Source organism: Pezoporus occidentalis, unplaced genomic scaffold (genome assembly GCF_034315485.1).
Source record: "Pezoporus occidentalis ecotype Australia unplaced genomic scaffold, CSIRO_AGI_Poc_V1 ctg175, whole genome shotgun sequence".
NCBI lineage: Eukaryota > Metazoa > Chordata > Aves > Psittaciformes > Psittacidae > Pezoporus > Pezoporus occidentalis.
Window position 1 is genome coordinate 65940 of NW_026913586.1, and position 26911 is coordinate 92850.

At 36.4% G+C, this 26911-nt stretch overlaps 1 protein-coding gene across 5 annotated transcripts in view; it reads left to right on the forward strand.

Annotated features, from left to right (window-relative positions):
* Window positions 1-26911, forward strand: part of WDPCP (WD repeat containing planar cell polarity effector) — a 158690-nt gene that overhangs the window by 65680 nt on the left and 66099 nt on the right. For all 5 annotated transcript variants that reach the window (XR_009963986.1, XR_009963985.1, XR_009963987.1 and 2 more), the window contains 6 exons: window positions 428-542; window positions 4250-4383; window positions 8754-8945; window positions 17614-18223; window positions 21944-22132; window positions 24676-24799. Coding sequence is in view for 2 of the 5 variants with exons in the window: in XM_062614284.1 (XP_062470268.1) it covers window positions 428-542; window positions 4250-4383; window positions 8754-8945; window positions 17614-18223; window positions 21944-22132; window positions 24676-24799 (1364 nt within the window). In the remaining 3 variants the exon portion in view is untranslated. The remainder of the gene's footprint in view (window positions 1-427; window positions 543-4249; window positions 4384-8753; window positions 8946-17613; window positions 18224-21943; window positions 22133-24675; window positions 24800-26911) is intronic.

Sequence of the window (26911 nt, forward strand, 5' to 3'; positions counted from 1 at the left end):
TTGTGATGGTAATATAAAGACACACTTTTTTGGGGGTTTTGATGCAGGCTATGCAGTTACTTCATATGGAAAAAATCAGCTCCATGGGTGATGGATTAGCATCATCCCTTTCCTCATTCAAGACAGAATTTTGATCTCCATTTTCAACAAACTTATTTAATACATTTGGAGGCTTAGCATGCGTTTTCTGCAAGTGTTCAGCAATTGTAATTCTTGTACCTGTGTAATTCAGTGTTGTATTACATCTCTCTCTTTCATTGAAAAAGACTTCAAAGTCCATATAAGAAACCTTCATATCAACGATAAGTATTTTTTGTAATTTTGAAAATTAGATTACTACGTAATGGACAGCTGCTAATATGTACCTTGGAACATTTCACTTTATTAATGATTCTTGATGTCTTGTTTTCTTTCTATTTGGATTTAGCTCCTCTTTCACTCAGGTATATTGGTGTCCTTAAGCCTTTCTGGGCCACAGCTGGAGAAAGTGGTGATTGACAGGACCCTGGTGGGGAAGCTCATCTCCGACACCATCAGTGATGGTAATTACAGCCACGTGCAAATCAATTGCCTACATTAACAATAGAGTAGAGAAACAGTATGTCAACAGGTAGACTAATTATTGCCACTGGGGACTTGCAAACACAGCAAGTAATTGCATGTAATGCTGTAGTTACAACCCTCAGGACTAAGAACACTTTAAGAATAATATTTAACATCAAAGTTTTCAGGCCTGTCAAATACTGAATGAGTTTCTAAAATTCAGTTTCTTACACATTTTAATCACTGTGAACATGCCATTTGAACTTGTCATGCTTATTCCATAAATGGGACAGAATCAAACATTAGCCAAGATTAACCATGGGTAGTTATTATTAAAGTATTTACTTATTAAAATAGGCTGGATAACATTAGTTGTATAGAGGTGTTATGACTTAGTTTCTGGATTTCCAGACTCTCACTATTGTTACTAACTAGTGACTGCTAAAAATAAGTTTCTAATTTAATGTGGAAGAAACTTATGAAAATGTACCTTTTTTCATCAGCTTAGTAATACGAGTATAGCTTTTTCAGTGTATCTCTACAGGGCTCCACTGAGAATTAAACCAGGTATCTTGACATATGCATGATCCAGAATATGGAATTTCAGTGAGAGCCAAATTATATGGGCATTATTTTCCAAATTCTTAACGAATAAACACAAATTGTGTGCTTTTAGTAAGAATATATGCTATCTATCTTAACTTTGATCTTTAATAATTTATTTTCTTCAGGCATCTATTGAATCTGGGTCTGGTTATTTAAGAAACCTACAATACTGTGTCCCTCTGATGTTATTAATGTTTTGTAGTCTTGAAGATTAATGTAATGATTTTAGTAGAATCTTTATCATAAAAAAATTTAACCCTAACCTCATTTTTTTTATCAACTAATAGCATAGAACACATTTGATGTCTCGACTTCTGTTTTTCACTCTTCACCTGAATTAGTAAACTATTAATTCCATCTCAGATTTTTCTGCCCTTTGTTTCCAGCGGGAAGATTTCATACTTTCAGGTGACAAAATGTAGGAAAGCATGGAGGCTAAGTTTATACCCAAATTGAAGTTGTTTATAGGACTTAGAATACTCCATCTTTTAAAAAATATAATAAATAATAAATGCATAATTAAATTATACTTACTTTGCCTTACGTTGGCTTAATGTGTCATAAAAATACTAACTAAAAAAGCCTAGAACTAAAACAATAATAAAGCAACAAATATGCTTTCCTGCAGTTATACCTCTTAAACTGCTATAAATAACACTACAGAATGGCTTGTCCTTATTTTCACTTATTCAATAATTTCTTAAATTATAAGTAAGTTCTCTATGTTTGGTAATACCTGCATCTGAAGGTGAAATAGGACTGCTTCTGTTCAGCCAACCCAGCAACCCGACCCAACCCCCAACACCAGTCATTGCAATGCATTTTTTGTTTTCATGAACAACAGAAGATACTTTTGTTATCCATGCAAATAGTGTTCAAAATACAGATTTTTAAGCTGAACTATCCTTATGTGAGAACCACAACAAAAGGTGGTCCTAGAATAAATTAACTTTAATCTAATATAATTCCACATCTTTCCAAATCTATGTTGGAATTAAGGTTGTGATTATAAAGTTGGCCATTAGAAATTCAATATTTAATACAAAAAGTCCATATAAAAATAGTAGTTCTTAGTTTAAGAATTGTGTATATGTAGAAATGGGTAAGGATTACAATCTGCCAAAATGACTTATGAAATGTAATTCTAACTTGAGTAGCATGTCCTGTTAATATTTGGAATAAAGATCAGATTGTGTGTACAAGATACATAATTATGATTGAATTTATAATTCTCCTGTCTCTAATAAAGTCATCCTGATTTTTATTATAATGGACAATATTTTTATGATTTTTTTATTATTATTTTTCATTATGTGCAATGTTAAAAAATAATTTAATTAGAAATTATAGAAAAATTGTTTTCCTAAAAGAAACAGTATTTCTCATTTTCTAAATTATTTTGTGGCACTGAGGTGTTGCGGTACTAGTATTTGGAATATTAACTACGCTGCCTGCCTTTTTAGGGTAATCTGACTCTGCAGCATATGGGTCCTATCTGAATAATGGTCTAACTATGCCCATAGCTGCATTCATGTTGATCTAGTCTCCACTCCTGCCCAGGACAACCACAGATACTGAAAATCAAGGCAGTGCTAGTCTCATTCGCACCTGCCCAGGGATCTTTGAATCCTGTTTTCTTCCCTTCAACCAAAACCAATTTCAGAAGCAGCTGAGGTGTGCTGTAGGTCATCTCTGATGTAAACTATGTCTGTGAGGATAGCAAAATATTTTAACTGTACATATTGAGGATACCATACTCAGTGGCTTTGGATTTTCATGTGTGTGTAGGATCTCAGTTATAACTTCTAACTCACCATCTCAGATGCTTTATCACTATTTCTTTTATTCTTTTTTTTCTTTTTTAAGCTAGTGTTAGTGTTATGTTTCAAAGGTAATTATTTGGCTTTAAACTTTACCCTTTAGCATTTGCATACCAGAATCTTCGGAGCTGTGCCAGTACATGACTATTAGAAATTGCAACTGGTTGTAAATCAGTCTAAATCAAAGCAAAGCTGAGTAGCAAGTTTTCAATGCTTATATGTAAGACTAAACTGTCAGTCTACTCAAGGATATGTAAAATATATTTGAGAATCTAGGATATTAGTCACAAATGCTTTTGTGTTTGTTTTGCAGGGTTGGTTGTTTTTAAATCTGGTTCCACTTGACATTTTCCTTTCAGCAGAGGTTTCTCAGTTTACTTTCTAAAAGGGCTTGCTAGCTGTACTTACACCTGATTCTCATTAACAAATCTTCAGTGACCTAGTGCTAGTAGCCCTGATGACTCACTTGGTTCTCAGACATCTCTTTAAATGCAGACCTAATATTGCTTGCATAAAATGCAGGCATAATACTGCCTGAATAACTGGATAACACTTGGGAAAGAATCTTAGATAATATTGTCTAATTAATTTTCATTGTCAAATTAGTTAATCACTTTTATATTGAACTGGTTTGGTCTAGCACCCGTTTATGATAACAGTGGGGATTCCACTGCGCTTTTCCACACTCCAGGGGAGTCTGTTCCATCTTGGTTTCCTGCATTGTTCGGATACCCCCATGTGAGGTTTTCAGCAAACTCATAACCCCTCTGAAGTATAATCCTGTATGTAACAGTTTCCTCGGTGTCTGCAACAGCATCTGGAACCTTACGATGTCAAAATACCAGATACCTCTCAAATACTAATTTGCATTTATCATCCTTAACAGAAGTTACGCTGTATATGATGCATTTCTGACAAACTGGTGGGTGTTACCATAAGGAGAAGCAGAAAAAAAACCCAACATTGAAAGCTGAACTGAGATGAAAATTAATGCGGAAGGGCATAAAACATATATTTGAATGTAGTGGTAACTTGATACGAGATAATTTATTCATGTTTATGTAATCGGAGTACTCCCTAGGCTTTATTTCTCATTTCCAAGAAGGTCCTGGCAGGATGACACATTGATGCCTTTTAGGAGATTACAGAGGCTTCAGTGTAATATTTAAGACACTGTCTTGAAAAAATTGCTTTTTGCAGTGTCTCAGTGGAGGGTTCAGTAATTTGTTTTGCTACTAGAAACAGGTGTTACAGTGGTGATGGTTTTATTTGTTTTTCAGCGGTTCTTACAGACGGTTTCATCCTCTTGTCATTCGAGGACCATAACCAACTCTGTTTTATTCAGTTTACAAAGAAAATGGATTCTCCTGATGTAAACAAAAGACTGGAAAAACTCTCTTGTTTGGACTTCAAGGTATCGCTGTCAATGGTGACTGTAAACACTGCAGTAACTTTACGATTACAGACCTTCCTGTAACTGACTAGAATAGCTTAAATTCCAAAACTGGCAGGTACTGAAAAGTAAAGAAAAATTACATGGCATTCTGAATTAATGAGTTAAAATACTGTGCCAAGAGGGATCCAATTTTCTACTGTATTTAGGTTAAGGGCTCAGACACACTGTTGAGTTACCCCTGCTTAACAGATTACCTTGTGTCAGTTGAGCAGCGGTAACTCACCTTTTGCACATTCTCAGCATCTAACAAGCATGAAGCAAAATCTGTAATGGTAAACCTCAGTGTAAAAGATTTAAGCTAATGTGTTTTACCTCTTGTTTGCTGTGGGCTAGAAACACATGCATGGTCAATTACTATGTCTCAGCTGATATACATGAACTCATGAAGCTATGATAATTCAGTCATCTGTATGAGCTCCAAGACTGTTGTAATTCTTTGCAGAAATCTTAATTTTCCATCTAGTTACAGTAATCATATTGTTGTGAGAGTTGGTTTTACAATTAAGCCACTGAGTGAGGACTCAAGGTACATAAGCTTTCTCACCTCTGAAAAACTCTGTATGTGACCTTAGGCAAGTGACTTGGTGCGTCTATATCTCAATTCAGTACTAACACAGTGAAGATTAAAATACTTCTTTTTTCCAGCCCTTTATGTATGGGTGTGTCAGTCACAGCAGTTGCTGAAAAACACTCTAGAGATAGCTGAGCTGCCTTTAAACTACCTAGTTTGGATCTCAGTAGACCCAGCTTGTCTCAAGCTGAATTACACTGTGTCTTGGATGGTTTGGGCTCTGTGGACATAACTTATTTTGACCATAAATTCTTTGGCATCAGGGCAGTGGCTTGGCACTATGATAATATGAAAAAAAATAGTTGGCCAAAGGCAATTAACTTTGAACAAACAGGGTAGGAAAGGAGCTGCATCCAGTTCACTGCAAGAATGAAGAAGAGACAAGCCTTCACCCAGGGAAGTTAGAAAGATGTAGTGAGCTAAAGAGAGAGTTTGTATTTATTTCAGCCTGGATAAATGTTAAGGAAAACAATCTTGTGCTAGAAAACAGCAAATATTTTTCCCTTGACAACCCTTCAGTAATTTGCTTCCTTACATATGGGAGTTTGCATCTTCAAGGCAGGCTTTTTTAAGGATGTGTTTCATTTAAGTTTTGCCATAATACATTTTAACTTGCTTGGTAGAAATATTTTCTGCTAGGATGAATATCTAATCCATTTTCCAGGCTGTTTCAGTTCAGGGCCTCTTTTCAGCAATGACTTGTGTTTGCGAGATTGATCCAACCTCTATAACGTGGATTTGAGACAGTTCACTGTTCACCAGGAACTGAGCTGATACGTAGTTTACTTTAAAATGATGTGCGCTTGTGCCTGGTCTATGGTGTTTGTTAAGGTTGTGCTTTAGAAGCAAGTATGGTCTGTGGTGTGGGTTGGTTTTTTAATAGCACTAAACTTCATTGAAGAAGCTGTGGTGAGCTGGAGACTGCCTTCGTCATTTAACTGTGAGGGCCATAGCTCCTTAATTTATGTAAGAAAACTCTTTTTCTAAGGAAACATTTTCATTCTGAGCGTTGCTGGGCACATTTTGGATCTAATGGTTATGGCACTTTTGCTTGGGAAAGAAGGAAATCCTAATCCATAGAAAACTCTCTGCCCTAGGAAACCAGAAATATCTGCTGCACTCCTTAATAGGGTTGTTATGTTCAGTTCTTTGCTGACACAGCTGAGCTTCTCAAAATGCCTCCATGTTCGATGTAAACTTTGCTTTCTCTTGAAATCAGTGGGAATCACTGTGCATTATTTCTTTGCCAGCCAAAAAAAAAATGCATTTGCATTTTTTAATTGAATGTTCCTTTGTGTGAGGCTTGCTAGTTATGCAGCTAAGTAAAAAATTTATTATCTTCAAAACTGCACCAGTGTGTGCCAGCAGAAAGTATTATTCACTACTGCAGTGATATTATGTCAGCTCTCTGCACTGGAGTTCTTCCTGGCTAGTTTTGGTCAAACTTGTAAGCTAAAAGAACAGACACAGTCAACACTAGTATTGTTATCAATAGTAACAAAAGAAGCAAAAGATGGTCATCAGTTGCAAATGTGCAAACTTGTATGTGCTCTCTTTAGGAAAAATTGGTTCATTAGTATTTTTGTTTTCTTTTCCCAGAGAAATTTAATTAAAAGCTAACTTGCACTGCCATGGGATCAAAATCTGGAGCTAAGATTCAGGAAGTTTGGGTGTAGCCTTCATTTCTGCCTCTGACTTTTGGTGTATTTCTGAGAATATATGTAGTATTTGCATTTAAATTCCCATTTCTAAAATAAGGAAAATGTTTGCTTACAATCATATCCAGTGATATAATTAAATTTCTGTCATATTAACATTATAATTTCTTTGGTACCTGCACAGAAGCAACTCCACATTGTGAGAAGTCCAGCCTCATGGTGGAAAAATTGTCAGGGAATGCCAGGCAGTACTGGACTGCCAGTATGCTGTTATTAATAAGAACAGGTCAACCATGCTTTTCTCCTCACAGTTTGATATTTATCCAGAAGTTGAGGGGTTTTTATACAATAGGTACCTAAATGGAAGAACTATTTTCTCTATTTTTGTCCTTTCTAGGAGATACCACCTTGGATTTTATTTACACTTTGAAAAAATAAAGGAAGATTTGGAATTGCTACAGTCTTGAAGACTGGCAAAATATAAAAATAACTGGTTTTCTTTGCCTTTTCTTAGTGGCATTAGTCCATGTCTAAAAGTGCCTTGTGTAATGCAAGACATAAAGTTTTATGAAAGATTTTTGGCTATTTTTACATGTGAAATTGTTATGAGCAATTAACACTGCAATATGGGATTAGTTAATACCTGTGGAAGATTTTGTGGTTTTTCACCGTAATAAATTTGGTGTCTTGTCACCAAATTATATAGTTCTAATTGAAGGATCAGCTACCTGTTAACTTTAATGTATCTTTACAATTCTATGTATTTTGACAAGTAAGCCACAGAATATTCTGAAAATATTGACCTTTTGCAAGTTTTTCCCATCTGTGTGTTTTTAATCCATTTCAATTTACTGAAGGAGGAGGCAGTACAAGGAGTTAAATGTTTACCATGAGAGAACAACATTGGTAATTACTTTGATTTCAGTTCCTTTTGATGTGTATTCAGGGGATGAAGAGGTCAATAATATTATGACCATGCAAATAGAAAAGGGTTCTTTTTGACCATATAAAAAACAGCAAAGGATTATTAAAGCATTAACCTTGATTTTAATGGCCTTGGTTGAGTGGTGAGATCACAATTTGGATGAGCCTGATTATTTACTAAATACAATACATAAATGCAGCGGGTTCTTAACACCCATTGCACTCTGGCATTATCGCATTACTGCCATCCTTTGTTGCCTTGCAGACAGGAATATGAAAGCAATCTGTCATGTAGTGAGACTGGCTCCAGAAGCATTTCTCTGATAAGAAGACCCCCTGCCCTTTGCTAGTGTCTGGTCCAGTAGGCTTAGCCATGCGCTTAATCCCCAGAAAGTGGTTCGATTATTGCTGACCAGCAATGGCAAGATAGTTTTTTTTTTTACCCTAGCTATCAACCTTCCATTAATTCCTTAAGCAGAAATGCAGTGCAATCTATATTTCCTTGGCATGTGTCACCCAGATGGTGCACTGCTCATGTTTTCAAATAACCATGCTCCAAAATAACAGAGTTTGAATAATAAATTCCACAAATCCTTCCTGAGAAAGAGGCACAATTCTCAAGAGCTGCATAAACTTTACGCATGATGCTGTAGCTCATCCACATTATGCAGAAAAGTATATATTCTCTTGCAAAGCCGATGTTTGTATCCGGATTCCTTAATTTAAGGAGGAAAAAGAAAGATATATGTTTGCTCAAATACTGTAGAATATATTTAATATTTGATTATGTCTTAGACATTAGCCTTAGCTCCCTGGTCAGCTTTGCAGAACTTGTCATTTAATATGGCTAAGCTTAAATCCTGTGTGTAGGTCGATGCTGTCAAGCAACCATGACTGTACATTTTGGTATTGATTGGAGTCATTGCAGTAAATTCCTTCTTAACTCACATTCCTTTCCTTCCCAATCCTCTCCCCATAGATAAAAGTGTGAGCATGTCTTTTTCTGTCTGAAGGGATACTTTTTACATTTACAGACAGCCCATATAAATATATATGTACGCAGCCCTCTGTGTATAAATACATTCACTTCCACACATCCAAACTAAATGCTCCCAATTGCTCCTACTATGCTATTTTATTACCTCAAATATTTTCTGCATTTTTTCTTCCATCAGATTTCTTATATTGATATACTTGGACCAGAAGGTAGAAGGATGAAACGTCACCTGGCAATAAATTGTATGCAAGATACCGTCATTTGCTGGTGGTCAGCAACTAGTGAAGGAGCATGGCCTTGGTCTCCTATTTCCTGTGAGAGGGACAGAGCCAACCTATTGCTATTAGGCTGTGCACATGGCAAATTGGAGGTAAAGTGCTGAACTCGTTACGTGATTTTTCAGATTTGCTGAGGAAATGTGACTTAAATGCATAATCAGGTAGATATAAAGAACAGATATATCCAAAACAAAAGAAAGATCAGCCATCCTAATCTTAAAAGCAGAGGTTTGTGATTTGATGAAAAAAGTACTTCAGTGATGTTTGCTATTTTCGCATCAAAACTGTCAATCTGAGAAATGTAGCAAGGAAGTTAAGTCTTTATAATGGAGCTGCTAACACTGAGAATAGAAATGTGAAAGTACCACTAGAAAACTCTGAGTTACAAACTGTGGCTGTTGCATGATTGTCTAATGCAGTTATTTTACGTTGTATGCGGTGTTAACTGATAGGCATTTCACATCTATTTTAAGTGTTCTGTTATAAAATTTTAGCTACATCAAGATGCTGCTTAAATTGTTGCTATGAGTACTGATGAAATCAGGGACCAATTTTTTTCTTGAAGAAAAAGTTAAAATTCCCCATCTACAGGTGGGAATGTGAGCTACAAGTTAGAACTAGGCTACAAGCTGACCCTCTTCCTGACACTGGGTTAGATTACAATTTTAGGCATTTTTCCATTCCATTTAATCTATTTCATTTTTATTTTATTTATTTAAGGATATTTTAATCCAGTTTCTTATATTAGGTAAAAACTCTGAAAAGAGCTGGAGCCTGAACTTACAATGTAAAAGCTATTCTGAGCTATCATCTTGTATAGGTGCTTCTGTATTTGGAGTTTCATTGTCAGTTTAGCTTAAGACACCACTAATTTGGACTAAAAAGGCACTCACTGTGGGAGAAGAGCACAAACCTGAGGATCAGCTGTGGAATAGCTGTTCTGGAGTAGCTATTACAGGATATTTCCCTCTAGGGAAAAGCCCTAAGTAACACTTTACAATAAGCTGCTTTTACAAACAACATCCTGTTCTTTTTAATTAGGAAAGATATAAATGTTTTAATGTCTTGGAATTGTTACTTTGATAACTAATACTAATTTCAGTGAGGATATCTTTCCCTTGAGATTTTCTATGTATTGAAAGCTATAAAGAAGAGGCAGTTGAGACAGTTTTTCTTTCTTATTTCAGTCATTAGTCACTGTAGAATTTAAGTTTAAATTACCTCCAGTTCTGCCTTCTTTACTTCTTTTCAATTGACCTCTCTCCACTAGCGGTCATCTTTGACTCATCTTTCTCCTCTGCCTGATACACACCTGCAGTTCTCAATTTCCCCTGCAGCTATGCCCAATCACATATAAAAATTACTCTGGTAGCTAAAACGTGTGTCTGTTCATTGTAAGGTCTTTCAGCCTAGTCCTTGTGCCAGTTTGGTGCTCTGAAACTTTATCCTACTAACATTTCAGATCTTACTTCTTACTGTGGTTTCCATATGCCCGGGTTCTGACAGCAACATTCCCATGGCTTTTGTTTCCTTCTCACATATTCCAGAAAGCTCCCTAATGTCAAACAGAGCAGTTTGCAATCTCTATTTTCCAAGAGGTTTTCTAGGCACTCATTTTGTCTAAGGAATTAATGGAAAGAAATTTATCGCAACCACCCTGTTAGTTTAAAGCTTTCTCTGTTTCATTTTTATATATTACAAAGAGATTTCCAAGTTACAGCATTGTTCTGCATCTTTCAATAGACATTTCTGGTTTAGACTCTTGAATTGCTCAGGGCTGAGGCATAGTGTAGTCCCAGGCACATCACTGGTGCTTAACACAGTAATGATAATAAGCATTTACTGAGGCTTTAGGCCTAAACTCATAACCCTTTTAATTTAGCCTATATTGCAATATATATATATATAAGAAAATTATTTTTAAAAGTAGAACTGCCAAATTTAACTGTTTGGTTGCTTTCCCTTTTCTGATTCTTTGCCTGTACTTGTCTGTTTTAATTCTTAGATCTTCAAATGAAATTTATTTTTCTCTATTTGTCAGTAAAATACTAAGCATTCTGCCAGGGCTATGGAAAACTTAGTCATGCATAGATAACAAACTGTCTTGCTGGTTGTCAGTTTAGTCTGTTCCATGAGATCTTGGATGCTCAGTGGGCTGCTGTGTAAGGCTTAAGACACTCTGCCTCTACACTTCTCCTATGTATCCATGAAATGTTACCTACGGTAGTGTTGGTTGGGTTTTTCTCCTTGATTTCTCTAGCGCTCCTTATACAAGTAGTTAAATTCCTGTGCATGGATAGGGGATGTCATAACCCAGCAGCTCTAGAAGTAGCATCAATCCCCAATCTGCAATTAGCCAAGGTATATTTTTCCCCTACAAGTGTCTTGGAGGGGAATTAACTTTAACTTCTGAGGGTCATTTGGTAGTGTAAATCTGAGCAAAAATGTTAGCATTTCTGGAGAGGTTCTTAACAGTTACTCTATAGATCAGATACCACAAAAATGCAGTGTTTCTAAGCATGCTTATTTGCCTTTCTTTGGCTCTATTCCCTTACCATTTGTAGTGTTCCTCAAGTATAGACCTGGCATAAAAACATGAAATGCCATTGTTACGCATAAAAATAAATTCATATTTATCATATTTGACCAATAATATGCATTTTCTCCCAGTAAATTATTATTGTCAACAGAAGAAGAGTGAGAAGCATGAGCTCATTCAGTTTGGAGCATTTATCAAAAACAAGTGTAATGAAATGATACCACCAATATTTTACTTGAAAATAGTAGTATTGCTTGGCTAAAACAGCATTATTATCTAGAATTAAGAGAAAAGCAGGAATTGCTGAATGTCTAGCCCATAAAGAGCTGTTTGGCATATTAGGCTTTTAAAAAACAAATCCAAGCCCAAGGAAATGAATGGGTGCTGCCCACAGCTGTTCTACAGCACTTTGGTGCTGACCTACAAAACCACAACAGGTCAGCCAGCTACTGACGCTCTTCTTGTGGCAGAGCAAGGGTAAATGGGGCTCTTAGGTGATGCTGTTTCCTTCCTGGAGGAATTTTCTCAGTGATATTTGCTGCCCACCAGAAGAGTGCTTATTAGAATGAAGACTGGAATAGCTCTGGGACAAAGCGACTCAACCCCTCATCACGATAATATCCTGTAACTACGCATTCTGCATTGGGATGATTGCACATACCATGATTGGCTACTGTGTACTTAAGCAGGTTTTCAACTTAATTGAGGAAATACATTTTATATTTTAAATACACTATAAATTTTATTTGAATTTTTTTGTGTGGCTTTATTCTTTAACATTTGCTAGTATTAAGGCTAAAGGTAGACATTATTCCTCTAAAACCAGAAAGAACTTTTTTACTTGCAAATCTTGACTTGGTTTACTCTGTATTTTTTTTAAGATCAGTGTTTACTGTGTTGAATGTTCTAAGATTTGATGAGGAATCATCACTTGAAGAAACAAAAGTGTTTTTAACATTTGACTTTGGTGTGCAATGTACATTTATACACACGCATGCATGTTGCTGCAGGAGTGTTGGTCTATTGAACCTTTTTCTGCTTTCTTGCATGCATTGGTTTCCTCCAGTAAACTTATCCTTTCTCCAATTTATTTATTTAAGTATTGGGGGTTTGTATGTTTCTTCTTTGTTAAAGTGACAATGATCAAGGGTGTTATTTGAATTGTCACCCTGCAGAGATAATGCTGGTAATTTGATTTCAAAACCGGAAGAGGAATCTTCCAGAAATCATTTCAAACAATTTGCTATGAATAAATAGGATCTGATGTGAAATCATCCTTGGATTAAATGCTTTGATAGAAAGTTGTGTTAAAATCAACATGAACTTTATTCTGCAAATGTAAATTAACAGGAGGTGATGATGCCAGGGCTCAGTTATTGTAGTACTTGCATTTGTCTTTGCCATGTTTATTTTCACTCTGTTTAGTGCTGGTAAGAATCACTGAAATTATACTTCAATCTTGTGGAAAAAAAATAACTTCCCTGAGAGAGAATACTATTTTTCTTTCTCCCAAGAGCTAATATTTAATAGTTATTGCTTCCACATTGTGCCTCAAACTTGTGAAATAAACACAGCAGATCTTTTATGAGTGAGCTATCCTACAATTACTGTAGCACTCAGGAAAACATCTACCGTGTGTGACTGAATAGCTGAAATACCTCTCACACACATCACAAAGAATGTAAAATACTTCATGTCACATTGGGTTCAAAGTCCAATGAATAATATGGGATAAAGATGATGATGATAAATTTTAAAAGAAAAGAATAAATGCTGACTGAAGATCAGTCAGTAAGTTTGCACGTGGGCAGTAAATAAAATGCAGCCAAGTAAGTAACCTAGAGTAGGAGCCTTGTATTTTTATTGTAGAAACGTTTTAAAATAGGATTGTTTTTTTATTCCATCTTCACAGTGCTGTACTTAAAGCAATTTTACTAGTGTGTACTGCACTTCCCACTCTATGTTTCTAATTAAAGTGTTTGTTGTTGTTTAGAGCCTCACCCTGTGAAATTAAATAAGCATTTTTCTAACATCCATAAAATAAATCAAAGATTTTTCTCATCTGAAAGACACACAATTCAGTCACAGCAAGCTTATTTCTCTGTTTCTTTTGTTTTCTTTTTTTATCTGCTGGTAAGCCAATTTTCTGCTTAAGAACTACTGGTTAAAACTCTTACTTGTTTTGATATGTGGACTTTATCCTTTCCCAGCATTTTATGCAAAATACTTCAATTTTAAGTGTTCAGAGGTTTTTGCTGAGAAGAGTGATACTGCCCACATGAGCTTGTGCTATTATTTCTTTCAAACAAAATGAAAGAAAGTATTTTAACTAGCATAATTCAGACCTTTATTTATGCAGATTAACAGATTTCTTTACTTGGACTGTTACGATTTCTGACTCTAGGATTTGAGAACTTGGTGCGTATAGTATCCCTCCCACTGCTGATTAGCTGATGCAGAGCACAGGCCAGTAGTGCAAGGGGAAAAACAATATAAATGTGCAGTAGTGATGCATGACTGCCATGTTAATAAGGGAATGACATGAATTATGTCAAAAAAGTTTAAATACATTTACTATGGTTTTGTAGCATACATGTCACAAAACTTAAAGGGACTTTAATTTTTTTTTTATTATTGCTTGATTTATTACTTTACAGAAAGTAATTGGTTTTACTTCATGCAAAGTATTTCCAGAAATCTCTGCTTGAAACCAAGGCTAAGCGCTTAGTCCAAGATTTATGGAAAGCACTTAATACTGAACAGATTATACACCCCACCATGTGATATTTCAGCTTTGTCTTTTAACATTCCTTGTCCTGTCCCCTCCTCCACAAATCCTCCTGTTGTCTTACCCACTTCTGAGGGAACTCCTCCAGCTTTTGCCTCCCTATTCCCCACGTGAATGTTTTGTTAAATTAAAGATAAATTGCTATTTTAACATTCCCCTTTTGGATTCCAGAGATCTACTGCTCACCGGCAAGGAATCCCAGTGGATTCCTTTTAAAGAACTGCTAAAGCACTGTTTACTAGCACGTGGCAGGTAATGGAGTACTATCTTCTTGGGAAGAGAAAGAGAAGAAAAAGATGTTTTGATTGTTAGACTTCTTATCTTTAAAAAGTATTATCTTAGTCTTATTAATATGTTTCTGTAGTTGTATGTCTCTCCTTTACTTTTACAGTTATCACCATGAAAAATTAATAATGAAAGTAATTTCTGACAGAGAAACTCAAATCTTCCCTCTCAGATGAAAAAGAACATCCATTTTTTTTCCCCTTCAGAGTGCCAAATACCAGTTACACTCAGCAAAACTGGAAACCAGAACAAAGAGGTCTCTCGGCTTGGTACTCTTCCTCCAAGAGGCACATGAGGCCACTGATGCATGAGAAAAAGCTTATCTGTTCCAATCTAAGGAGAAATGTTTCTCTCATTTTCAGCCAGAATATGAACAGTAGTGTCTAGAAAAGATTCCTTTAAGCCTAATTTGTTTAAACAGTATGTGAAAACTTGCATTTTGAAATGCAGCAAATTGTTTCTCTCTCCTCGCAGGAGCTTTTTCCTCGCTTAGTATTGCATTATATACAACAACCAGCTCTACCCTAGACCTCATTTCAAGGATTTGCTGTCAAAATTAAGTGAAGCTAGGAAGCTTCTCATCTCAAGTCTCATTAAATTAGCATTCCAAAATATAAGGTTTTACTTTCTTTTAAATTCAAAGTAGTGAGCAACATTTTGTCCCACTTTTGCTCTAACAAGGCAGAACAAAATTATTAATTGGATTCAGTTTGCTTGCTGACTCTCAAACGATCAGAAGACAACATTTATTTTTCTGTAGGTATTTCCATTGCTGTTTTCCAGCAGTCACTCCTATGGAGTTGTAAAATCCATGTTTCACGTGTTTTCTTCTGTATTGTCTTAACTTTCAAGGCCAGTCTCTCTTCAGAATTTAGTAGTGCTTTCTTTTATCTCTCTCTATCTCTCTCTATCTTTCTTTTGTCTCTCAATGACTTGATCATTGTGTGGATCTTCATGACTTTCTTGTAGTTTGTGAGATGTCCAGAGAGGAGCACTGGTTTTGGATCAAAATATGTAGGTGAATAATGCAGTGCATTGAAATCTGCCACAGGAAGACAGAAACCTGAGTCCCAGAGGGCCTCAAGGCTCATTTCACTGAAGTTATGGAAGCTTTGAAGACTTGCTTGGGCAGATTTCTATTTCACATATTTGAAAGGCAGCTACATGGGTCTCCGTACATACTCTTAGGGAAAACTGAATAACAAACAATAACACTTTACCTTGTCTTTATTTAGGGTTAGAGAGCTCTGTGGTCACAGTAATCCTTTGTCCACAATGACCTCTTTTGTAGGTTTCCATGCAATTCCTATGTGCTTTAACACCCTAAGAAGCTGTACATTTGAGCAGTTCTAGCATCTGCACAGTAGCCACTGCACATTTTGTGGGCATAAAAGACTAGTTGCAGAGGCTAAGTCACTGATGAGGGAATGGTCGAGGTGAGGAAATGTTTTTCAAACTCTACCTTAATTTAATCTTTTCTTTCCTCTTTGGTGTGTATTTTCATTGATGACTACTCTGTTGAAACTGGTTTTCACAGGCTGGATGCATTGGCATGTATTATATTGCATGTATTACATGTTTTTGCATCAAGGGCTTCTTTGTATGTCTCTAACCTAAAGTAGCAAAGACTTGTATTAACCAGCAGCTGGTTTGCAGCCACAGAACTGCGATAATCCTTTTTTCTTTCTTTTGAATGAGAAACCCTTTAGCTGACAAAATTGTCAGAAGAAAACAGCCTAATCAGTCTGATCAGCATTCCGAATAACGTGTTTATAGATTCATCAGTTGCTTCTGAAGATTTAATGGGTGGTATGCCAAACAAAAATCTCAATTTCTTATTCTCCTTCTTTGCAGGATGAAAGCCTAAATTATGTGTTCAGTTGGTCTTGTGATCTGTGAAAATCTGCTTTAACGTCATGTGTGCATTTCTGTTTTCAACCTGAAATTTCCAAGTTTCCTCCCTCACCCTCTCTCTGCCTTTTAATCACATTTGTTACCCCTTTTGGTGTATATACTACTTGCATACCACCTGGATTCAAAAGAAGGAGCTTCCAGAATTAGTGGCAGGTCAGCAGCTTCAGTTTGCAGTGCGAAGAATGCTGTGGGTATACCTGAGGGTGGGGTTTGGCTCAGTTTGACATTTTCCTTTCACTCTTTATTTCTGCATGAACAAATACCAGCAAGTTTCTGACTGAGTTCCACTGCTCTCATTTTTCTAGAGACATCGGTTTTCTCTTTCGTTCAAAGAAAAAGCTTTTCATAAGCTATTTGCAACTTGTTTACAACTGGTATTTATCCTACAGTTTCCCTGCTCAAATCCTTTATAGCACCTCTCACTCAAACCCTTATATTGAAGGACGTGAATCTTCATTGGTTCCACTGTTGCCTCTGTCACTTTATGGTACTTCCCATGTTTCCACACTTCAAATTCTTGCTCTTCGCCAGCTGCTGTCTTTGTATTATATTCTGCCTCTGTGTTCTTCTTCCAGTTCATTCAGCCTTCAAGTACCCCTAAATGGTCCCCCTTTCTTGCTATCACAGATTCATTTATTCTGCATCTGAAGCTATATGGCACCAAAGAACATCTACCACCTACTCATTTGGCAGTGTATAGTATACATTGTTTAAACATGCCATTGTTTCTACCACTACAGTGTAGTATTTTCTGTTACCATGGCCTAGAATAAATGATCAGAAAACCTCTACATGTGATGCTCAAAGTAACCTATTATAAATTTTTCCAGAAAATTTATAACCTACTGTAAATTTTTCCAGAAAACTTCCAGAAGATTTCTCCCCAACCCACTTGCAAATAATCAGTTATTATTTTCTATCAATCACTTGCTGATTTTTCCTCTTTCCAGCACTGTTAGGACCATTGCATCATTTATCCTCTATTCTGCTAAACTATTGTATACTCTGGACAAACAAATCTAGCTCAAACTATATTGCAGGGTTTTTTTCATCAAAGGAATTAACCTTTTAAAAGTTAAGACAGTAGATTTTACAACTCTAATTTCTGAAATGCTTGTTTGTTTTAGCTTACTGACCCATGAGAAAGCGTATTTGTGGCAGTCTGTTTTTAAATCATCAAAGTAAGAATACATTGTTAAAAATATGACTAAAAATGATTTGGATTTTTTTTTAGGTTCTGAGTTACGTGCGTACAGAATGGGATCCACTCGATGCAAGCTTCAGCACTAATCAGCCTTATCAGGTTTACACAGTGGAGCACTCCCTCTCCGCAGACAAAGAGCCCATGGCTGACAGTTGCATCTACAAGCGTGTTAGGAACAAAATGCAGTGTGTGGCAGTTACCAGAATACCACTACGATCCAAGGCCATCAGCTGTTGCAGAGATGTTACAGAAGACAAACTAGTCCTGGGTTGTGAAGATTCATCAGTAATTCTGTATGAAGCCTACAACCAAGTGACTCTGTTAGCCCAAGCAGAACTGCTGCCTGCTTTAATAACCTACCACCCTTCCGGAGCCATATTCATGGTTGGCAGCTCTCAAGGGGAGCTCCAACTTTTTGACACAGCACTGTCCCCAATTAAAATTCAGCTCTTGGCACAAGATTATTCACCTGAGGCAACTCTGCAATTCAGTAAACACTTTGATGTACCTAGCAGCCTCATCCAGATCCAGTGGGCCGCTCCTCAAGTTGCCCCTGCCAGCACTGACAGCACAAATATTCATGATCTTTTGTTAGTTAGATTTGACAAAGGACCCTTAGGAGTACTTCACTTTAAACTTGGTAAGTTATTGAGCACATCTATTGAACCTTGAGCTCTCAAGATATCTCAAGATCTGTAGATGTTTCCTCACAAGAAACATCTGTACATCAAAAGCACCCTCATTTTAGATATATGGGAACATAGCTTTAAAAGCACATAGTTCCAACGATATCTGAAGATGTGAACCAAGGAGGTTATTATGTTTCATGATTACTTAATGTCTTTTCAAATGAGGTCTGACAGAATAAGACATTTCACACAAGAAAGAAGGTTTTCATAAACTTCATAGAAGTCTCTAATTTCATTTGCCAGGGGCTGTGAATAAAAGAAGTATTAATACTAATTTTAGAATTTATATAGCACTTCTCATCTTAGGTGTAAGGAGACTTTGAAAGAGTAAAACTGTAACTATCTTCATTTTACAAACAGAATAAGAAGAAACAGTAAATGAAAGCTAAAAGGCTTTCCAAGAGTTACACAATGCGTCAGTGGCTGAATTAAGAATAAAACCCCTGCAGTTGCTCATCAGTGAGAACTGTATTCATTCCATTCAAGTCAGGCAAGTTACAGTGGTGCAAACCCACTGTGAGAGCTAAAAAAAAAACAATCATGCTTAAATCTTCTGACTACCAAGGCAGTGTTTCAGCAGGGCAGATAGCCATGTCGAATATACTCATCCTGGAAAATTTCAACATTTTGCTCATTGTCTGCCCAAGGAAACAGGATTGCCTTTGTAGATCTTTACAGGAGGGTTTTTATGATTCTTTTGTATAAAGCTATTGAGATTAGGAAGAAGGTTTTAAAAAAACCCCAAAACCCTAAGTGACAGAAAGGTTTGAAAAATCTACTTTATTTCATTACTTACTGTGATGTGCATGTGTTTTTGGGGGGAAAAATCCTGCCTAAAGCACTGCCAACCTAAATATTTGAAAGACTGCATTTAAAAACTTAAAAAAGTATGCCACTGCAAACAAGTAAATTCATATAATAGGGTGTTACAAAAATATTGGATTAACTTATAGTTGTATAATTTAAAAAAAGCCAATGCAGATTATTACTGTTATCAAAAAAAAAACAAAACAACCCAATGTTAAAAATAACTATTTATAACTTATCATTTATTTTGAGATAATTCAGTTACATTATGTTCAATGACAGGTTTAGTCATTGAACAGTACCCCCAGAACTTGATGGTTTTGTGCATGTTGGCCATTAAAAAAAACAGCTCTAAATTACCTCTTACCTGTCGAGCAGAAGGCACTCTACACATCTACCTTGCTTTTCTTTAGTCCTCCCTTGTGGGGTTTTCTCACGACAGCTTCCAGAAAGCACAGCTTTCCCCTTGCTATCTTTAGCACATTTATGTTCTTAGGAAGGCAAGCAGGCTCTCAGTGCAGGGATTTAGAGGCCTTTCCTGCTAATTGCCAGCTTGTAAACTTAATTGGACTGTCTCCCTGGGCACCGTTCCTAAATCAATTAGGCAGTGAGTTGGCTGTCACCTCTTTTTCCCAAGAAGGTTGCCTGGAAGCGCACCACCCAGGAGAAGTCAAGCATCCAAATGGGAAGATGTTGACCTCTACAGCTGAAAGTTATCACATTTTAAAATTCATTCTGTATAATTACTGTAAAATCTCTTCCAGGAGGAAGGCAAAGCTCTCTTTCTCTCCCTCTCTTCCTCTTTGTAGTCCACTGTGCAAAAATCTGCTGTTCTCTATTGCATCCTGGTTTTCAGCTTTACCCTCTTCTTCTCAGTTTTCCACACGACCAAGTTAATGCTGTGTTGATTAGTCAGCCCCTCTTCCCAACCTCAGTGGTTTTTAGTTCTCTGCTATTTAAGAAATAATGCAAATATAAATTATATGGAAAACTTAGGGATCCATGACAGCAAAACCCAGTCAGGCATTCAGGGCTGAAATAAAATCCATAATTAACTCATGGCTTGGAATTCTTTCCCATAAAAGTCTGTTAAAAAACTATGTCAGTGTGACTAGGCAAATATGTTTTTAACTTCCAACTGACATATGATTTTGGACAAGTTCTGTGAATTGTGCTGTCTAGCCAGATTTATTTCAGGAAAAGATTCCTATTAAATTCACCCTCAAACATGAATGGCAAATATTTTTGGAATCCAATGCCAAACTCATTCTCAAAAGCACTGTGGCTTCTTGTCGTTGATGTCAACCCAGATCTTGGATAATGCAAACTTGGTACTGGTGCCAGTAGTTCAGCAAAAGACATTTAAAATATAATACCATATTTAATTAGCATACAAATAAGTATGTTCAACTTCACTTAGTGATTAATGTGAAGATTACTCAACTCATGTAATACTTTAAAAACACTAAACATTTAGGAAGAATAAAGTCTACCATAACAATTAGATACTATCACACATGCACAGGTTAAGTACAGGGCTATTACATATTATAATGGCTCTAATACATGCAAATGTAAAGTGAAATACAATAGACAACCATGTCTTTTCTTTAATAACTCTAAAAAAAACAAGTATTTCTCTGTTACAAAAAATAAATATATAAGCTTTTTTCGCCCAAACTTGTATATATATTTCCCTCTACATTTTTTTTCTTTTCCATTTCTTATTTTACATCACAATGTATGCAACTACATTTATGAAAGTTTTGTGAGGTATGTTTTCTATATATCAGATCTGCTTTTCTCTGTTGTTAGATATTCCCCCCCAGCTTCAGTATCAGTAATGAAATTAAGCATGTTCCCTTTATTTATTTATTTTTTGCTTAAAATTGGTTTTGACAAACATTAGAATATAAATTGACAAAACCATGACATTATGTTTTTATTTAAAGTGAGGGGAATGGTAAATTTATTCTGGTCTCTCTTAAATACCTGGAGCAGTAGTGACAAAGAATGCCCTAACGCAGTGACCCAAAGCAAGCAACAGTTCCTAAAGTGCCATGTGTGCTCTATGTTGTGATCATTTGGCTAGTCAGAGACAATAAATAACATTACTATCTGCAGCTTTTCAGTCACATTTTCTGTTCAGAAGCCAAGATCTGCAAGTCAAGAAACATAAACAGTCTTTTAATTCTACTTTTCAGAGACAGAATGCTGTAGCTAAATCATGCTTTCATGGAGTGAGCAGTGTATTGCTCAGGTTTTGCCCCATTATGGCAAGTTTGATTTTGGTTCCATGTGCAATTGTAATTCAAAGGTCTCTAGATGTTGACATCTTTCATGATATCCCCTCACAAAAGAAATGCTTCACTGGAGAGAATCTTGCCAAGATAGAAGTTCTAGAGCAGTTTCAATACAGAGAGTAAATGAGTAACTTGCTGCTGTAAATTTGTATGTTTGTGTGACACAAATGCTATTTTTTAGTGTCGCCAGTAGTGTTTCCTGCAGGAGGGAGGTTCTATGAATATTCGCTTATTTTCTCCAATGTAATAATGGTAATCTGGGAATAAGGTTTTCCTACCATGTTTTAAACAAACTTCTTTGTATGATTCTGTCACGAGTGGATACTGGCTGTGTTCACTCAACCTCGATCTGTGAAGGTCACTGATGTTTTTTCTGCTGTCCAAAGCAACCTCAGTATAGATATGCTAACATGATAAGGAGCATTCTGACATAAAAATTTAATAATGAAATCTGTTAAACTTTCTAATTTTAGCTGACAGCAATTATTTTTAACTGTGCTGAAAAGTAGTCATCTATGTTTTATATAATGCTATCTTTGGTTTTAATATTTCTTGTAAAAGGTGTGTTCACAAGAGGGCAGCTGGGCCTTGTGGAAATCATCCACCAGTATATTCGTTACGATGAGATACATGAGGCAATTAATGTCCTGAACACCATGAACTGGAACACAATGGGTCGTCAGTGCTACATATGCTTGAGTGCCATTGTTAATCACCTTCTCAAACAAAAGCTTACACCAGACAGAGAAGGTAAGACACTGATTATATTTTTAATGTATTTTTGTGGTGTCTTTGTCATTCATATGTGGATTATAACAATATGTTTATTGGCTGTATAAAGAAGATAATAGTGAGAATCCAGTCAGCCAGAATATGGTACTTCAGAACCAAATGTAATATGTAGACAAGTCATTTCAATAAAATCTGGATTAGTGTGTTGATCACATTTTAGTTTGTGTCAATAGTGATAATAAAAATAGATATCAATATGTATATGGTGTAGGCGTTAATATATAACACTATCATAAATATGCTGTAACTTTTTTACATAAATTTAGCTTATTTACAAGCTAATACTGGTTAATATTGGGATTGAAATGTTTGTTACATAGTCATGCTGAGACAGCACCAACTTAAGGAGGGGCATTTTCCTGCAACAGGGAAAAGAGATTTTGGTATGGGTTTTAAGGTGCTTTTGAAGGGTCATTCTTTCATTACAAGATCCAAAGGCTTTGAATACACTATCCTCTGCTGCCTCCTTTAGGATTATAGCATTTGTCCTTGCTGTAATCTTCTGGCCCCCTGCAGTAGTAGCTGGGGTCCCTCACAAGAAGTGATGAATTTTAGGTTCAGCCTTGTCTCTGCAGAAGCCTGGTGCGATGCCTTACTCTTGATTTGCTGTCTATCTTGAAACTCAATAGACTTCAAGATTTGAAGTGCCTTGATTTAGTGAAGGTGTTATCCTCCAGCATAGCAGGCAGACAGCTGGGGACCAGGCATCTTTTGTGGCAAGAAAGAATACTTAGTATTCTGGTGTGTTTGATGATAGAAAAACTCGGAGGTGTCCTACATTGCTGCCAAGTCATCAGCTATCACATTTTGGGGATCTTATTAAAAAAAATCTCTGTGTTGCAAACATAGCGTATCAATTCTAAATAAAACATGCTTTTCAAAAGACCCATGAAAAGAGCTGGTTTTGAAACTCTTGTAAAAATATGCACATTATAAATAGCTGTCTGTGTGTTTTCCCCCATGCAGCTCCTTAACACTGTTTACAGCAGACAGAATTATATTCTGTCCGGGAGTTATTCTGTGTGAATCTAACAAATTTGGCATGGTAATTTGTTTTCTTTTTTATTAGCAAAACCTGGTGGGGCCTTTTATTTATAGCAATGGGGCAGTTATCTTTGAGATCTTTATTCTGCCTTCAACATCAAGCTGGGCAATCTAATGAATCTGTAACTGTGCTAGTAGTTACTCATATTCCATATAGGATGTAATATTTCAGAAGTACAAAACATGCTGTCAAAAAAACAGCAATGGTAATAGAGTATGGGTGGTTGTTTCACCATGTTTTAGAAAAAGGTACTGCTGTACTCAATTTTAATCTAAATTGACTGCTGCTTCAAAAGAAAATAGCTTTAAACTTCAACTTGCTGTCTAGATTGAGGATAATGGAAAACCTAATTTACTAACAGTTTGCTGTGTTACTGACACAGTACTATGAGCACATTTAGTGATATCAAGCCTAATAAAATATGCTTGTAAAGAAAGAACCATTATCACTAAATACAGAAATGGCTAGTTTAAACAAATGTTAATAATAGCAAATCAGTGATATTTTTGTCTGCCTAATAAGACAATGGGTTATATTTTGCTTTTCAGGCCTCCACAAAATTGTGATTAGCAGTAGCAGTTTTCACATTCACTCCAAAAGGAGAAGCTCTACAGCAAATACATAGCACATTCTCCCCCTTCTGCCTATTAGGACTTGTACTATATGTTAACTCTCAAGCAGAAGTCGCATAACATAAATATTATTGATCATTAGATTTCCTTTCAGTTAAGCATCTGGAATCCATACATATACTGTGTATTCTCTTGTATTATTTATAATGTTTTATTAAAAACATGCAGGAAAACGCCTCAGAGCTCCAGCTGTGGAATATAGTTGTTAGAACATAGCTAAAGCAGACAGAACTTCAGTAACAAAGGGGGTTTATTTTATTGATTACAAGGGATGTTATCCTGTTTCCCACCATTACACGCTGTAGGAGAGTCAAACCCTTAGGGTTTCTAGACCCTTTTATTTTAATTTTTAAGAACTGTGGGCTGGAGGAGGTTCCTTAGGCCTCAAGGCCATCACAAGAAGGGTTCTGTTACCTGCTGACCTAACAGAATAATCCCTGAGAATCTAAACTTCCTTGTTGTTTGCCTAGGAGGACAAAGACAATTTGAGCTAATTGAGAGTTGATCTCCACTGGACAAACTTGTTCAAACTTTATTACTCTTATGAGTTGCTTTTAATTGTATGCTGCTGGTGAGAACTTGATGTATTATAGACTTCATTCTTTTTTGACAGTTTTTGTTGCTCAAAGTCATTGTCAACCCAGCCTCAAAGTGAAAGTTTATATGCACGTTTGTGTTTGTACAGTCTGTCATATTTTGATTTCATCTGTCCTACCTCACATTTCACCAGTGTTTGAGGAATTTGACTGACTGCAAACATGAACAACCTGTTGTAACTGAAACAGTTTCACTTGTTTCACTGGTGCTGTGTTTGAACTCCACAGCACAGCTTGAGGCAAGCCTTGGAACCTTTTATGCTTCAACAAGACCCCTCTTGGATACAACTGTGCTGGAATACAGAGACCCAATCAGCAGATACGCAAGAAGGTTCTTCCACCACCTGCTCAGGTGAATGACAGTTTCAAGTCATTTCCTATTTCAATATCTACCTACTTTAATGTGGTTAACATTTTCCAAGAGGACCACCCCTGAAAAAAATGCATTCTGTATTACTGTTTAACTTGCACTTTGTTCCTTTCAAATAGAGTATTGCAGATAAAATGCTATTTAGAGCTCTCCTATCATCAATACATTTAATATGAATCACCCTTTCCCTTTTAGCTTGATGGAAAAAAGATAGCATGCTTCTGAGAGATTTATATTTACCAATTGCTTGCAGATTAACTATTTAAACAGCTTACAAACTTGGAGAAAATAAAGTATTTAAATAGATGCCAAAAGATAAATGAACAGTGCATGGTCCAAGATGTTTTTCCCGTTGCACCATTGAAATCAGAGCATTTTGTTATTCTCACTCTCATAGTTCTCATATAGAAATTCGTATTCCAGCAATTTTCAGGGAATTTTCAGTGCCCTTAAAAATAAGCGGAGAAAATGAAACGTTGAATTTGTCTGTAAATTACATGAATTAGAAGAGTCATAATACCAGATTCAGCTAGAATTTATAGTACATTGGTTTATTGCTGTATTTTCCTTCAAAATAAATCAGTAGCCTAAATTTCAATCATCCGTAACTATCAATATGCAGCAGTTTAACCTGTTCATGTGTTCAACCACAAATTTAGCTGAAACATTCCCTTTGAGAATTATTCAGTGGTTGGAAATAAAGAGAATTTACCTTCTGAGTGACAGAAAGTTTGCAATACATTTTGTTGTGCAGGAGTATAGATAGACATAGTGAGAAGACTTACAATGCACCCTTTTTTGATGATTCATCCAGTGTATATATACATCATCTGCATAGGCAAAGCTAGGGACTGCAAGTTACTTTGATAGTACAGTGTGTGCCTCTTTCAAAGCTTAAAGAAAAATATTTTATACCGTCTTCTATAATTTGAGTCTGAATGGGATCATCGTTTTGGTAAAAAGGTCTATTTCCATTCCAATGGGGAAATTATTCTAAGCAGAAGAATGCTCCAAATATCTGCATAATATGCACCAGCCTTTCACTAGAGCTAAAAGGTGTGGCCACAACAGTGGGTTCAAACTCCTTTGCTTTTTGCTTTCTCCTAGAAACCAGCAGGGAACATCTGTTGATGCAATGGCCAACTGTAGTGACTGTGGGCCAGTTGCCTGCAGAGGACAGATGTGGAAAGAATGCCTCAGAGATTCCTGAGAGGTGTTAACTATAGTGCTCTTGCATCTGCAAGAGAAAGGTGTATTCCCTGTGACTCAGGATTTGCTTCCAAATGCTAGCAGGCATGCAGAGGCATGGGGCCCTGGCTAAGCTTTCAGCCCTTGGGGCAGCTGAACACAGCTGAAACACTGACTCAATCACCCTAGCAAACAAGAAGCTTCAGCGTCAGAATGCTGCCTGGACAGACTGGGGCACGGACAGGAGGTTTATAGGAGAGTCTCCCCGTGTCTTTTACCTACACTATAGAGCAGCCCTTGAACAATCTATGGTTGTGGCAGTTTTTGGAACAAATGTGTGTTATTTTGCTGTTTCCCTATTGTCAAAGGGATTTGTGTTCAACTGAATCAAAGTGATAGGATCATGTGATTGCTGCAGAACAGATGGTAATGCTTAAAGCTTATCTGAGAAGACATAATCTAAGTACAAAATGGAATGTTCAAAAGTGGGAGATTTATCTGATAGAAAGCAAGGAAATTATGTTCAGAGCTGATCTTTAGTGCATTAAAGTGGCTGTGCCTTAATTGGTGTTTATTTCCTTTCAGATGTTTTCTTAAGTGACTAGAATGATTTGAATGTAGGCTAAACAGAGAGTACTACATTTGTTGGAAGAAGAATGGTAGTCCATGGTTCTGGGTGAGAGAATGCAATCTAAGTACGATGCAGTGTCTAGGAGAATCATAGGGAGGCACAATGCTTACTAATTCAGGCATGCGAAAGTTGCAGCCACTATTATATTGTCTGTGAGGAGCCAGCAAGGCAAGCCACTTCTGCCAGCTTGCATTTACAATTGTAGGTTCAGGACACAAAGAGAAGTGAGGAGAGAATTAGTCTCTTGCCTTTTCAGGTCACCATATTATGCCCAT